The sequence below is a fragment of the Eubalaena glacialis genome, chromosome 6 (genome assembly GCF_028564815.1).
Source record: "Eubalaena glacialis isolate mEubGla1 chromosome 6, mEubGla1.1.hap2.+ XY, whole genome shotgun sequence".
NCBI classification, from domain to species: Eukaryota; Metazoa; Chordata; class Mammalia; order Artiodactyla; family Balaenidae; genus Eubalaena; species Eubalaena glacialis.
Window position 1 is genome coordinate 142,175,959 of NC_083721.1, and position 12,470 is coordinate 142,188,428.

The window sequence follows — 12,470 nt, forward strand, 5'->3', positions numbered from 1 at the left end:
GGGCTTTAAAATTCATTTTCTATTACACTTTAGTCCTAGAAATTATCTACTAGGTTCTGCCTACCAGTCTTTACTTTATAATATTACTTTCACCTGCTTCCTAATTCTAATGATTTGGCAAAGGTTTCAGAAACTGTGATGTTGTAACATGTATCAAATGGTTTCTATAACACATGGTTTTTGAAACAGCTCAAATGTAACTTCACATATAAAACTAATTTATAATACACTGTTTAATCAACTAATAGATGGTCTTATATTAATACTAATGTAAGTACTAATTTTCAAAAACTTAAGTAAATTTAAGTAATAATACTTAAATAATTTAAGTAATAAGTACTAATTTTCAAAAATTTAAGCAATTTAAGTAATAATAAGTATTATTTTCAAAAATAATCTTGCAAAAGCATAAGAGAAAGGGTACCCAGGGTTTCATTATATCCTTCTTTTTACTTTTCCATAATTTAAAAAAAATTTAAAAACTAAAGTAGAGGGGAAATTTTTTCAAAATAATTTATTTTATCTGTATCTTTAAGTTAATGACAGTGAATATTAAAATGTACATAGCTACTTATCAATATCATTGCTAACTGCCTGAATATATTCCAAATTGCTACTCATTCTATGGAGAATAAAAGTAACACAGGTATAAACAATTGAGAAAAACCAGCTGACTTGGAGAGCTTGTAATTAAATACTGTACCTTTTCGATAATAGAGGGAATAGCTTCCATGCTACTTGGCCGGGCAGAGAACTTGCTATATAATCTACAAGCTTCAACCTATATGTGAAAAGAAAATCACTTAAAATTCAGCTCATGTATCATATTACTCTTCTGAAAGAAGACAAAATGTTAAGCCATTACTTTCTATTATGTTTAGAGGCAAGATGGAGAAAAATGCATTACCTAGATTGTTTCTTAAAAGCCTATTCAAAGTACAACCAAATCTCTGCCTTGGTGTGATTCAGGAAGAAAATCAAAACAAGACACAATTTTCATTTCTTAGACTGGCAAAAATAAAAAAGTTAGATAATACCCAGCATCTACTATAATATAGGAAAACAGGCGCTCTCATAAACTCTGGTGAGAATATAAATAGGAAGGGAAGTTGACACTGTCTCCTAAAATTGTAAGTAAGTATATCCTTGGACCCAGAAATTCTACAGCCAGGAATACACAACTTCATCTGTTATATCTCATTACAATAATAATCTATTTTTACATTTCTGCCAGTTTTCCTGTTATATATTTTGTTGTTATGCTGTTTGGCATAAATTCAGTAGTGTTAATTTTTCACTGTTTAATGTACTTTGAAGCATTGTATATTCAATAGAAACCATTTCTCTTAATAGTTTTTGATATAAAATCTACTTAACAGTTGGTAGTCTTAGTCCCACAGGTATGAGTAGGAGTTTTCCTCTCAACTTTTCTCTTCCTCCAAGTCTGATAGTCCCAAACCATTTTTATTCCTGCATTTTCTTGACTCTTTGAAGAACTTATTTTCAGAGTTTAAATTTCTGTCAAAAAGGTGTATTTCTTGGAAGATTGCTCCTAAACAGAGCCTAAGCTTTCTTAATAACCACATTGAGAGTTTCTTGTAGTTGAGGAAAATTACCTTTAAAATATCTCAGGTACTTTTATTTTAATTGTTTATTTTGCAGACAGGAGTTTTAATTTCTTCTCCATAAATCTTAATGGAGTATACTTACGTTACTAAATGATAGAGGGAGGATCTTAAGAGTTGGGTACCTGAGGAAACTCCTGGAAGGCCCCCATTGTTTCCTGATTTCTTTCAGAGGAACCACCAATCACAATCAAGGGCCTGAAATATTAATTTTTTTAAAAGAGAATTACAAATGAGATCAACATGTAAAGTACTCAGCAAGTGCCCAATGAATAATAAACACTCAATGAATGTTAAAAAAGAGAGAAAGAGAGAGAATTACATTTTCCCTTAAAAACTGCCAATTTAGAAAGATTTAGGAAACAACTTGGTGTGAGAACACTTCCTCAATTTTGGAAAAATCTGTAATTTGTAGTAAATATTTTTCCTCCATGCCCCTCTCTCCCCTGCCTCTTTTGGATACTGATTCTAAACCTCTGGGTGTGATGATGTAAAATGAATTGTTATGCCCTTCCTATTATTCTTGAAATTAAGAGAAGGAAAAAACTTTTGTCACACTTTCCTAAATGAGTCTATTTGGAAATGGCAGAATGAAAAAAATTCCTCAGCAATAAAATTCTTATGCTTTGGGGAGAAAAAAAAAAAGATACAGCAAAGTTAAAGTTACTCAAAAATTATCACACACTAAAGTAGATAAGAAAGAGAAAGTGTAGGAAGGACGAAAGAAGTCAAACCCTAAAAAGTAGGAAACACATGGCAAGAAAGAAAACAATGTCCTTCCCACAGGAAATTTAAACATTTTATGAACTGATCAAAACATAGCCCCCTTTAACATGATCTTATCGGTAAAGAACCAGAGATGGGATTAAGGGCAAGAGCAACTAATCTGCTTATAAAGCCAACTCAATAAATATAAGATTTCAATTGTCCTGCTAGTTATGCAAGACAAGGTGAAAAATCAAATACATTCTTGCATATTGAGCTGGGATCTTTGATAAACAGTTCTTCACTTAAAGAGACTTATACACACATTCACATATATATATATATATATATAGATACGGAATATACACATATTCATTCCAAAATATTAATAGTCTTTTTTTCTAGGTAAAAGAGCTGTTGATTTTTTTTTCTTATTTTCTTCCTAACTCTCTTAATTTTTCACTAAGCCATTTCCTCAAGCACCTGACCCCTGGTCTTCCCACCACAGATCAGTGGTTGCTCCACTAGGTAAAATCATGCGTTGAGATTTTTAAGAAAATGTTTTAAGTAATTACCAACAGTTCATGTTTGCATTTGCCATACCACCCAAAGCATGGATGAGACCTGGGCCAGAAACAACAAGGCAAACTCCCGGCCTAAAAGCAAAACAGAATTAATTTTATTAAAAGCAGGTCAAATGCAATACTTGATTCATATCACTTTAGGGTGAAATGTCACCTTCTTGGACTTCAAAGGCAGGATATATAGATCTTTACTACAATTGTAAAACAATTATTAGAATATTTTTTTAATTAGAAAAAAAAAGGTTATATCAGTCTTCCTGCAAGAAATAAGGTACCTACCATCCTCACACTGTATTTCACTAACCTCTTTATACTTTGCTCCTATTATATTTGGGCTAAATCAAGTTGACTGCATACAGAAGCAAATTTTTGACTACTGAGTACATTTCTGTATGGAAAAAAAGTGTTTTAAAAATTTTTCTTAACAAATAAATATATAATGTAAATTGGTCTTTGCCAGAAAGTAATTCTGAAATGTAGTGCTCTGCCCCAATTTTTTAAATTGAACTTGAATGCTTTACCCTAGATGACTTTCTAAGCTTAAAGCACTGAAGAAAAAGGTATCTCCATATAATTCAACTTGCCATTTTCAATTTATAAAGTAATTTCTTAAGAACCTCTATTTAAGACAGCCTTTATATTGGTGCAGCCACTGTGAAAAACAGTATGGAGGTTCCTCAAAAAACTAAAAATAGAACTACCATACAATCCAGCGATTCCACTCTGGGTATTTATCAGAAGAAAACAAAAACACTAATTCCAAAAGATATATGTACCCTTATGTTCATGCAGCACTATTTACAATAGCCAAGATATGGAAGCAACCTCAGTGCCCATCCATGGATGAATGGATAAAGAAGATGTGATTGATACACACACACAATGAAATATTACTCAGCCATAAAAAAGAATGAAATCTTGCCATCTGTGTCAACATGGATGGACTCGGAGGATATTATGCTTAGTGAAATAAGTTAGACAGAGAAAACCAAATACCATATGATTTCACTTACATGTGGCCTCTTAAAAATAAAACAATGAACAGAAAATAGACTCAGAGACAGAGAACAAACTGGTGGTTGCCAGAGGGGAGGTGTGTGGAAGAATGGATAAAATAGGTGAAAGGGATTAAGAGGTACAAACTGCCAGCTATAAAATAAATAAGTCATCAGGATGATATGTACAGCATAAGAACACAGTCAATAATACTGTAACAACTTTGTATGGTGATAGATGGGAACTGGTCTTATGGTGGTGACCATTTCATAATGTATAAAAATACTGAATCACTATGTTGTACACCTAAAACTAATATAATACTGTATGTTAATTATAACTCCGTTTAAAAAAAGAAGTTGAGATGAAACATAGACTTGAGTTTACCTGCCTGTCAGATATCCAACCGCAGAGGCAGCATAACAAGCCTACGAAGAAAAAACACTGGGACTTAAGCATTTTGGGACTCTTATAGTATTAAATCATATTAAGTAATAAGTATTATTAAGTATTATACATGTATAAAGTATGTATATAATAATTCACTCTCAAGTAAGGGGGAATTGGAACATTTTTCATTCTAACAAGTAATGTTCTACCTGTAAATTTCAAATAATGGTTTAAGCATCTAATTCTAATTTTTAGTTTTTCAAGGAATTTGTCCATATCATCTAGTTTATTCATAATATCATCTTATAATTGCTTAAACGTCTGCAGGATCAATAGGCATGTCCTCTTTTTTATTCCTAACATTGATAATTTGTGTTTTTTCTCTTTTATTCTTCATTAGTCTTGCTAGGGATTTACCAAATTCATTAATCTTTTCAAAGAACCAATTTTTGGATTTGTTGATTTTTCTCTATTGTTTCTTTGTTTTCTCTTCCATTGATTTCTGCTTTTTTTAAAAAAATAAATTTATTTATTTATTTATTTTTGGCTGTGTTGGGTCTTCGTTGCCTTGCGTGGGCTTTGTCTAGTTGCGGTGAGCGGGGGCTACTCTTCATTGCGGTGAGTGGGCTTCTCACTGTCGTGGCTTCTCTTGTTGCGGAGCATGGGCTGTAGGCGTGCAGGCTTCAGTAGTTGTGGCACGTGGGCTCAGTAGTTGTGGCTAGCGGGTTCTAGAGCTCAGGCTCAGTAGTTGTGGCACACGGGCTTAGCTGCTCCACGACATGTGAGATCTTCCCGGGCCAGGGCTCGAACCCGTGTCCCTTGCATTGGCAGGCAAATTCTTAACCACTGTGCCACCAGGGAAGCCTAATTTCTGCTTTTGTACTTATTATTTTACTACTTTCAGTTTGGGTTTACTTTGGTTTTCTTTTTCTAGCTTCTTAATATGTAAGCTTAGAGCATTGCTTTTTGATCTTCTTTACTAAGTATAGATTCATTTAAAACTATTTCCTCTAAGAACTGCTTTAGCTGTAGCTTACATGTTTGAGATCTCATCTTATCATCATTCAATTCAAAATGTTTTCCATTTTCCATTGTGATTTCTTCTTCACCCCACTGGCTATTTAGGGTCCATGGTGACATCCCCTTTTTCACCCCTGACACTGGTAATTTGTATTTTTTCTCTTTTATTCTTAATCAGTCTGCCGTGAAGGTTATTGATTTTATTAATCTTTTCAAATATTTACAAAGGATTCAAACGTATTGAATTTCCAAATGTTTGGGGATTTTCTATCTTTCTGTAATTGAATTCCAGTTTATTTCCGTATGGTCAGGTCACATATACTGTTTGTTTCCAATCCTTGGAGATTTGTTGAAATTTCCTTTACGGCCTTCATATGGTTAGTTTTTATTTTTAAACTGCACTTTGGCTCATTACAGGAAGACAGGGAAGGTGCTAAATTAAATAAAAGATAACCTGGAAAAATGCTAAATGCCCTTTAGGAAGAAATGAGACTGGGTTGGCAAAATGTCCTAACTTCCTTTCTTGTGCTTCCAGATAAGCCTCCAAGAAGGGTGGCAAGGTAATGAGGTGCAATGAGCACTGGACTGGGGCTTAGGACACCTCTGGAGTCCAATCACGGCTTTACCATTTGTGATACCCATCACCTTGCAGAGCCACCTACTATACAACATGAGACTTGGCCTTCACCCATTCACCCTGCAGGTACTACCGGACCTCCTATCAAGTGCAGGCTCTACCTACCCACTGGGGATACAGATGTATCAAGAAGAAATAATATCCGTGACCCCCTGGAGCTCAGAGCCTAATAGGGAAGTCAGACGGGACAAATAATACACAGACACAGACACATAATAATAGTTAGTTACAGAGTGAAGGTCAGGGGGCCAGGATTCAGACCAGGTAAATGTCCCTTTCAATTTTGACACTCTAGACTGGGCAGAGTACAATACTGTATAGTGTAAGAGCATGGACTCCAGACCCAGAATACCTAGGTTCAAATCCTGGCTCTGCCAATACCAGCTGCCTCCTTGAGCAAGTTTCTTAACCCCTCTGGGTCTCACTTTTCTCATTTGCAACTAGGATTAACAATGGTTCTTGCCTCCTAGGATTGTTGTGATTGATACGTGTTAAATATTAGAGGAGAGGTAAGCGGCGACTGTCCGCAGTGAAAATTTGCCATTACTATTACTCATCCCCAATCATGCATTCGGCTCTCCGAGTCCATACTTACCGCCTGCTCGTTCCTCATCCCGATGTATCTGATGCCCACCTCCTGGGCAGCAAGGGCGATTTCGGTCACCGGGATGCCTACGATGCCAAACATGTAATTCACATCCTGGGGGCCAAGAACAGAGGAATGAGGCCGCTAAAAGGAAAACCTCCAGCAAAGCTCCCTCCTGCCCGCCCCCGCCGCTTTCCCGTTTCCAAGACAACGTCTCGGCCCCGTCGGCTGCCGTAGGAGCCTTTCAATCAGGAAGGTCCAGCACACCTGTGTTTTCAGGGCCTGGGCGACGACTTTAGCACCAGACACCAGCCTCTCGCGTCCGTCGCTGCGCTCTGCCAAGTTACTTTCCGACATCTTCCACCTGAAGTTCGAGGCCCTCTCGCAGTGGACAGCAGGCTGACGCGGAGTCACCCAGCCAAACCAACCCCGGAGACACCAACTGTGGGGCCGCTCCTCTGAGTGAGAAGGAGGGCGACCCACCGTTTTAAACGGCGGGGAGGAGGAGGCGGGGCTGAAACCAGCACGCTCGGGGTAAGGTGAGATGTAAACACACTCTCTCTCCTGTCACAACCGGGCCCTTTTCCTGGGCCCTCCATTCGCGGCCGGCAGTGTCAGGAGGAGGCGGGACTAGCTGGAGGCGGAGGCCTGTCGCCTAAGTCTACCACCCGGAGCCATTTCGAGACCGCGTAAGGCGGATGGTGCTTACGCAGAGTCGGGGCGGAAGGGGGCCAGGGGCTTGGGCAGAAGGGGGCGTGGCGCGCGCTCTAGGCCCCGCCCCTGGCCGCGGTGCTTTGGGGGCTGCGCGCTGGCTTCGCAAAGGCTGCTGGGAGGCGGGTGGCTGGAGGGCACTGGGTGTGCGGCGAGGTCGTTTTGGGGTTGCGTTGTCATTCTTCCGCGTCCCTTAGGTTCTAGGCTTTGACTTACACGCTTTTTGATTTGTACGCTCATATCTTTGTGGCTTTGCAATCCGTGAAGATTAATACCCGTCAATTAAATCCGTAAGCGGATGTGTACTGTTTATGCCGCGTCTTAGGGGAGGACACGGAATCTCCCAAGCGAGAGATAAAGTAACTTACCCAGAGCCATTGGACCAGACCGTGCTTCAGACTAACTGTCTTGGGCTCTATTCACTGTTAAGCCCTTTGGCCACAGGAGATAAGAGGAGCCCCTTGAGCCTAGTTACTTTTGACCGTTATTTTCTCTAACCCTTGCCAATAACCCTCCACTCTTGTCTTTACAAAGTCAGGAAATGGGGCGGGGGGGGGGTTGTGATTCTTAAGAGTCAGTCCCTTACCACAACCAGCTCCTGCAGCTGAGAACCTTTTTTAAAAAAAGTTTACTGATTTAAAAAAAAAATCAGTAAATAGTTGATTTACAATTTGTGTTACTTTCTGCTGTACAGCAAAGTGATTCAGTTATACATATGTATGCATTCTTTTTCATATTCTTTTCCATTGTGGTTTATCACAGGACGAGAACCTTTTAAAAAACATTTTTGAGTGAAAAAATGTCCTTACAATGTGTGATTTATGAGGCTATGGCCTCAGGGTCATTAGACCATCTGCTCAGTAGCAAAATCGCCAATGGTAAGGAAAAGTGGAACTTTAAATTTTTGAGAATTTGGAGTGTTTTAAAGCAAAAAGACCAGTAATATGTGGAAAGTAAGAAACAAGAAGAGAGAGGAGTGGGTCATGGGTAGTAAAATGAATGAAAAGCATTAGAAGTGAAAGGATTTCTAAAGCCAGTGGGACCTTCCAAAAAGGTTTCCCCTCGAATTTCAAGCCCTAATGCCCACCCTGGCCCCGTTGGATATGGGGACCTAGCCTAAGGTAGTCCATCTAAGAGGGAGATTTCTTTGAAGTCTCAGAGTTCATCTAGAAGATAAATGCAGATCTTGCATTGTATTCCAGAATCTATCCATATTTTAATATAAAAGTCATCTTTTTACTGAGGTAAACATACACTTAAATGTACAGATCTTAAATGAGTTTTGACAATTGTATATACCTATGTAACCACCACCCGAAATACAAATGACATTTTAAAATATTTACCTGTCAAATAAAATTGACATTCCAGAAAGATGCACAGTGCTCTTTGTGTGGCTTTGAATAGTCCTTGGTACACTGTCTCCTGTCTCTGTTTGAGAAGCATAGACCCTATACCTCTCTACCATGTGGGATTGTTTATATCAGTACCTGTATGACAGTTTCTATCCCCAAGCATCAGAATCACTTGGAAAGCTTTTTAAACAAACAGTTGCTTGGGCACTACCCCACATCTTCTGAATCAGCATCTTAGGACAAATTAGGCACCTGTATTTTTTTAAAGCTGCTACCTAAATTTGATTTGCAGCCTGACTTGAGAACCACTATCTCTGTACTCATCCTAGAGGCATGAGTTAATAATTAAATGTGTGATTGCCTGTTACCAAAAACTGTTGCTTAATTTGGATTTATGGGTTCAAGGCTGGTTTGACATCAGTAGCACAGACCGTGTAGATGGCAGTCAGTTCATGTGGACTTGTGTTCAAAGAAGAACTGTGTTCTTCTGTCCCCAAAGAATCACTGACAGAATCACTCATTATAAAGTGAGAAAACTAAACTATGAATTGGAACAAATCCCCTGAATTCAGAATAACCAATTGTGCAAAGGGACAAATTCTCAACTGACTGGACTCTGCCCTTTAGCAGAGGGAGTCAGTGAGACTGTTGAAACTTGCTTCACCTTTACAGCTTTGAGTTCAGGGCCCAGCATTTCATGGTTCACTTGGGTCTGATGATTCAGCAAAAGTGCTGAGAGTCTCACCCCAAGATGTGCAGGCACTTGGAGCAACTGCTTTCAATCCAACGGCAATGACAGGATTCCAGGATTCTTTGTAACTTACCCAAGGCCTTTTGTGCAGACATTGTAAGCATTAACCACATTCTTTATTACTTTCATTGGTGGTAGGCATGGAATCTTATTTGTTTGTTTTGCCTTGTTTGTTTACTCATGGAAAGAGGTCAAAGGAGGATTAAGTCTAGGTTTTTTTTTTAACAGAAAAGGCTAATGTAATGATTACATGCTCTCCAAAGAGCATACTGGTTACTGTATTTGTGAGCTCTGAACCTGAGATTATGAGGGAGATATTTGGTGGCTTTCTTACATCTGGGTGAAGAGAATATCCAGGCAACCAGGTCATTTCCTTAGAGTTGGAAAATAATACCTGGAGAAAATATACTTGCTAAAGATTTAAAACAGGCAGCTTCTACAGTAACTTCTTAGGCCCCAGAATTATAACATGTTTTAATTTCAGTAAACTAACTGCTATGAGGACATAAGTGATTTATATCAAATGGCTTAGAAGTCATAACATAGTATTTCTCCATATGCAAGTACTCCACACTCGGAGGTGGCCTGTGGCCTAGGGGTTGGTCAACCATCACGTATGAAACACGGTATCAGTTTTTAAATGTTTCCTGTTTTCATTTGTTTCTTCTGTTTTGCCATCAGCTTTCATTACAGCCCCTTCCTTTAGCTTTTTTTTTTAAAATAAATCTATTTATTTATTTATTGGCTGTGTTGGGTCTTTGTTGCTGCGTGCGAGCCTTCTCTAGTTATGGCAAGCGGGGGCTACTTTCCATTGCGGTGCGCGGGCTTCTCATTGCGGTGGCTTCTCTTGTTGCGGAGCACGGGCTCTAGGCACACGGGCTCAGTAGTTGTGGCACACGGGCTTAGTTGCTCCGTGGCATGTGGGATCTTCCCAGACCAGGGCTCGAACCCGTGTCCCCTGCATTGGCAGGTGGATTCTTAACCACTGCACCACCAGGAAGTCCCGATTTTTTTTTATATATTTTCTATGTATTTATATATACTTAAAGATGTCATTTATGACATCTTTCAGACACATGAATAAGAACAGAGATTAATACACACCCATGTGTCCAGCGCTAGCTTAAGAAACACTTAACAAATAGAACGAAACCCCTATGTTTCCTTCCCCCATCACATCTCCTGCCCTGTGCCATAGAGGTAACCACTATCTTGAATTCGGTGTTTATAATTCCCACCTGTGCATTCTTTAGGTGATTGGCATTTAGGTTGTTTTAAGCTTTTTAGTGTTATAAACAGTTTTCTTTGAATATTCTTGCATGTCTCCTTGTGCACATGTGTGAGTTTTTATGTATATGTATCTAGCAGTGTTATCAGAGGGTAGGTTCTTGTCTCATAGCAGAAAGAATTCAGAGATGAGACAGGAAGGTCAAGAAAGCAACGTGAGGATTTATTTAAGAGAAAGTATGCTGTCAAGAGAAGAGCAGGCAGTCTCAGGTGAGCAGCTGCGCTGAGTTTCTTCAGCAAGCTGGTTTGTGGGGCGTAGAAATGAAGGGGTGGAATATTCACTGGGGAGGGAAGGGGTGGGCTCATATTCCCTGATTTTCCTCCCAGCTCCACCTTCCCGAGGGGAGGAGGGATTTCTGTCCTTATTTAGCCTTGATCAGAAGTGTCATGACATTGGTGCATGATGAGTACTTCTTATCTGCAAGGCTAATTTTATTGTAATGAGGGCATAGTGAGCGAAAGGTTACATTCAGACACTGGAGATTCCCGCCTTTCCCCACCTTTCTTTGTCTCCAGGACACTTATCACCCCCCAAATGTGTGGTTTCCTGTCAGTCTGGAGGTTCCTGCTTTTCTTTGTCTGCCCAAGGACCCCCATTGTTTACAAGATGTATGGTTTCCTGCCATTTGGCCCCTGCTCCTCTTTCTCTGCTCGTATCTAGCTAACTGCCTGCTTTAACAGGGGTGGGTCATCATCAATTTTACTAGATATTACCAAATTGGTCTCAAAAGTTATTGTACCAATTTATACCCCTAACTTCTGTATATAAGAACTCCCCTTTCTCTGCACCCTCAATTGTGGAATTTAAAATTTTTTGCCAATTTGATGGTTGTGAAATGGATTTTCATTTCCATTTCCCTGACTACTAATGAAGATATCTAGATATATATTATATAGTTATATATTTGGATTTACCATTGGGATTTCTTCTGTGAATTTCCTGTTTATATCTTTTGTCCTTTATTGGATTGTTTATCTTTTTCTTATTTATTTGTACATGTTCTTTATATATTCTGGATACTTATTCTTCATCTTTTAACTTTGTTTATAGTTACTTTTGAGGTACAAAATTTTGTGTTTTTTCGGTGTGTGGTCACAACTGACAATTTTTTTTTCGGCTGTGACGCACAGCTTGCGGGATCTTAGTTCCCCAACCAGGAATTGAACCCGTGTCCCCTGCAGTGGAAGTGTGGAGTCCTAACCACTGGACCGCCAGGGAATTCCCACAACTGACAATTCTTTTCCTTTATTTTATACTCTTTGTATCTTGCTTGAAAAAACTTTCCCTAGGACTTCCCTGGTGGTGCAGTGGTTAAGAATCCACCTGCCAACGCAGGGGACACGGGTTTGATCCCTGGTCTGGGACGATCCCACATGCCACGGAGCAACTAAGCCCATGAGCCACAACTACTGAGCCCGCGCACCTAGAGCCTATGCTCTGCAACAAGAGAAGCCACTGCAATAAGAAGCCCACGCTCCGCAACAAAGAGTAGCCCCTGCTCGCCGCAACTAGAGAAAGCTCACGCACAGCAACAAAGACCCAATGCAGCCAAAAATAAATAAATAAAAATTTTAAAAAAAGAAAAAAAAAAACTTTCCCTAAACTGAGGTTATGTGGAGTTTTTCTTCTATATTTTCATTAAAAAGTTTAGTTTTTTTATATTTAAGCCTCTTGGTCTACCTGAAATTGATTTATATATATGATGAGAAGTAGCAATCCAGGGTTTTTTTCCATATAATATATATATATATCAATTAGATTTTGATGTGTAATTAACCACTGTAAAGCTCAGTGACCTAAAACAACCACCATTTATTTAATT

General features: G+C 38.9%; 2 protein-coding genes across 5 annotated transcripts in view; one reads left to right on the plus strand and one right to left on the minus strand.

Moving 5' to 3' along the window:
• HACL1 (2-hydroxyacyl-CoA lyase 1) overlaps positions 1-7,264 on the minus strand; it is a 47,789-nt gene extending 40,525 nt beyond the window's left edge. The window contains exons 1-6 of one of the 2 annotated variants that reach the window (XM_061194699.1): positions 6,811-7,264; positions 6,553-6,657; positions 4,298-4,338; positions 2,906-2,986; positions 1,751-1,823; positions 704-781 (exon numbers count right to left, since the gene is read on the minus strand). In XM_061194699.1, coding sequence (XP_061050682.1) covers positions 704-781; positions 1,751-1,823; positions 2,906-2,986; positions 4,298-4,338; positions 6,553-6,657; positions 6,811-6,900 — 468 coding nt within the window. In that variant the 5' untranslated portion in view covers positions 6,901-7,264. Of the gene's footprint in view, positions 1-703; positions 782-1,750; positions 1,824-2,905; positions 2,987-4,297; positions 4,339-6,552; positions 6,658-6,810 lie in introns of those variants that run through there. The other variant, XM_061194700.1, reaches the window with a different exon arrangement.
• The window catches only part of BTD (biotinidase), a 67,987-nt gene continuing 62,302 nt past the window's right edge, over positions 6,786-12,470 (plus strand). For 2 of the 3 annotated variants that reach the window (XM_061194701.1, XM_061194703.1), the window contains exon 1: positions 6,786-7,082. The gene's annotated coding sequence lies outside the window, so the exon portion shown is untranslated. The remainder of the gene's footprint in view (positions 7,083-12,470) is intronic. The other variant, XM_061194702.1, reaches the window with a different exon arrangement.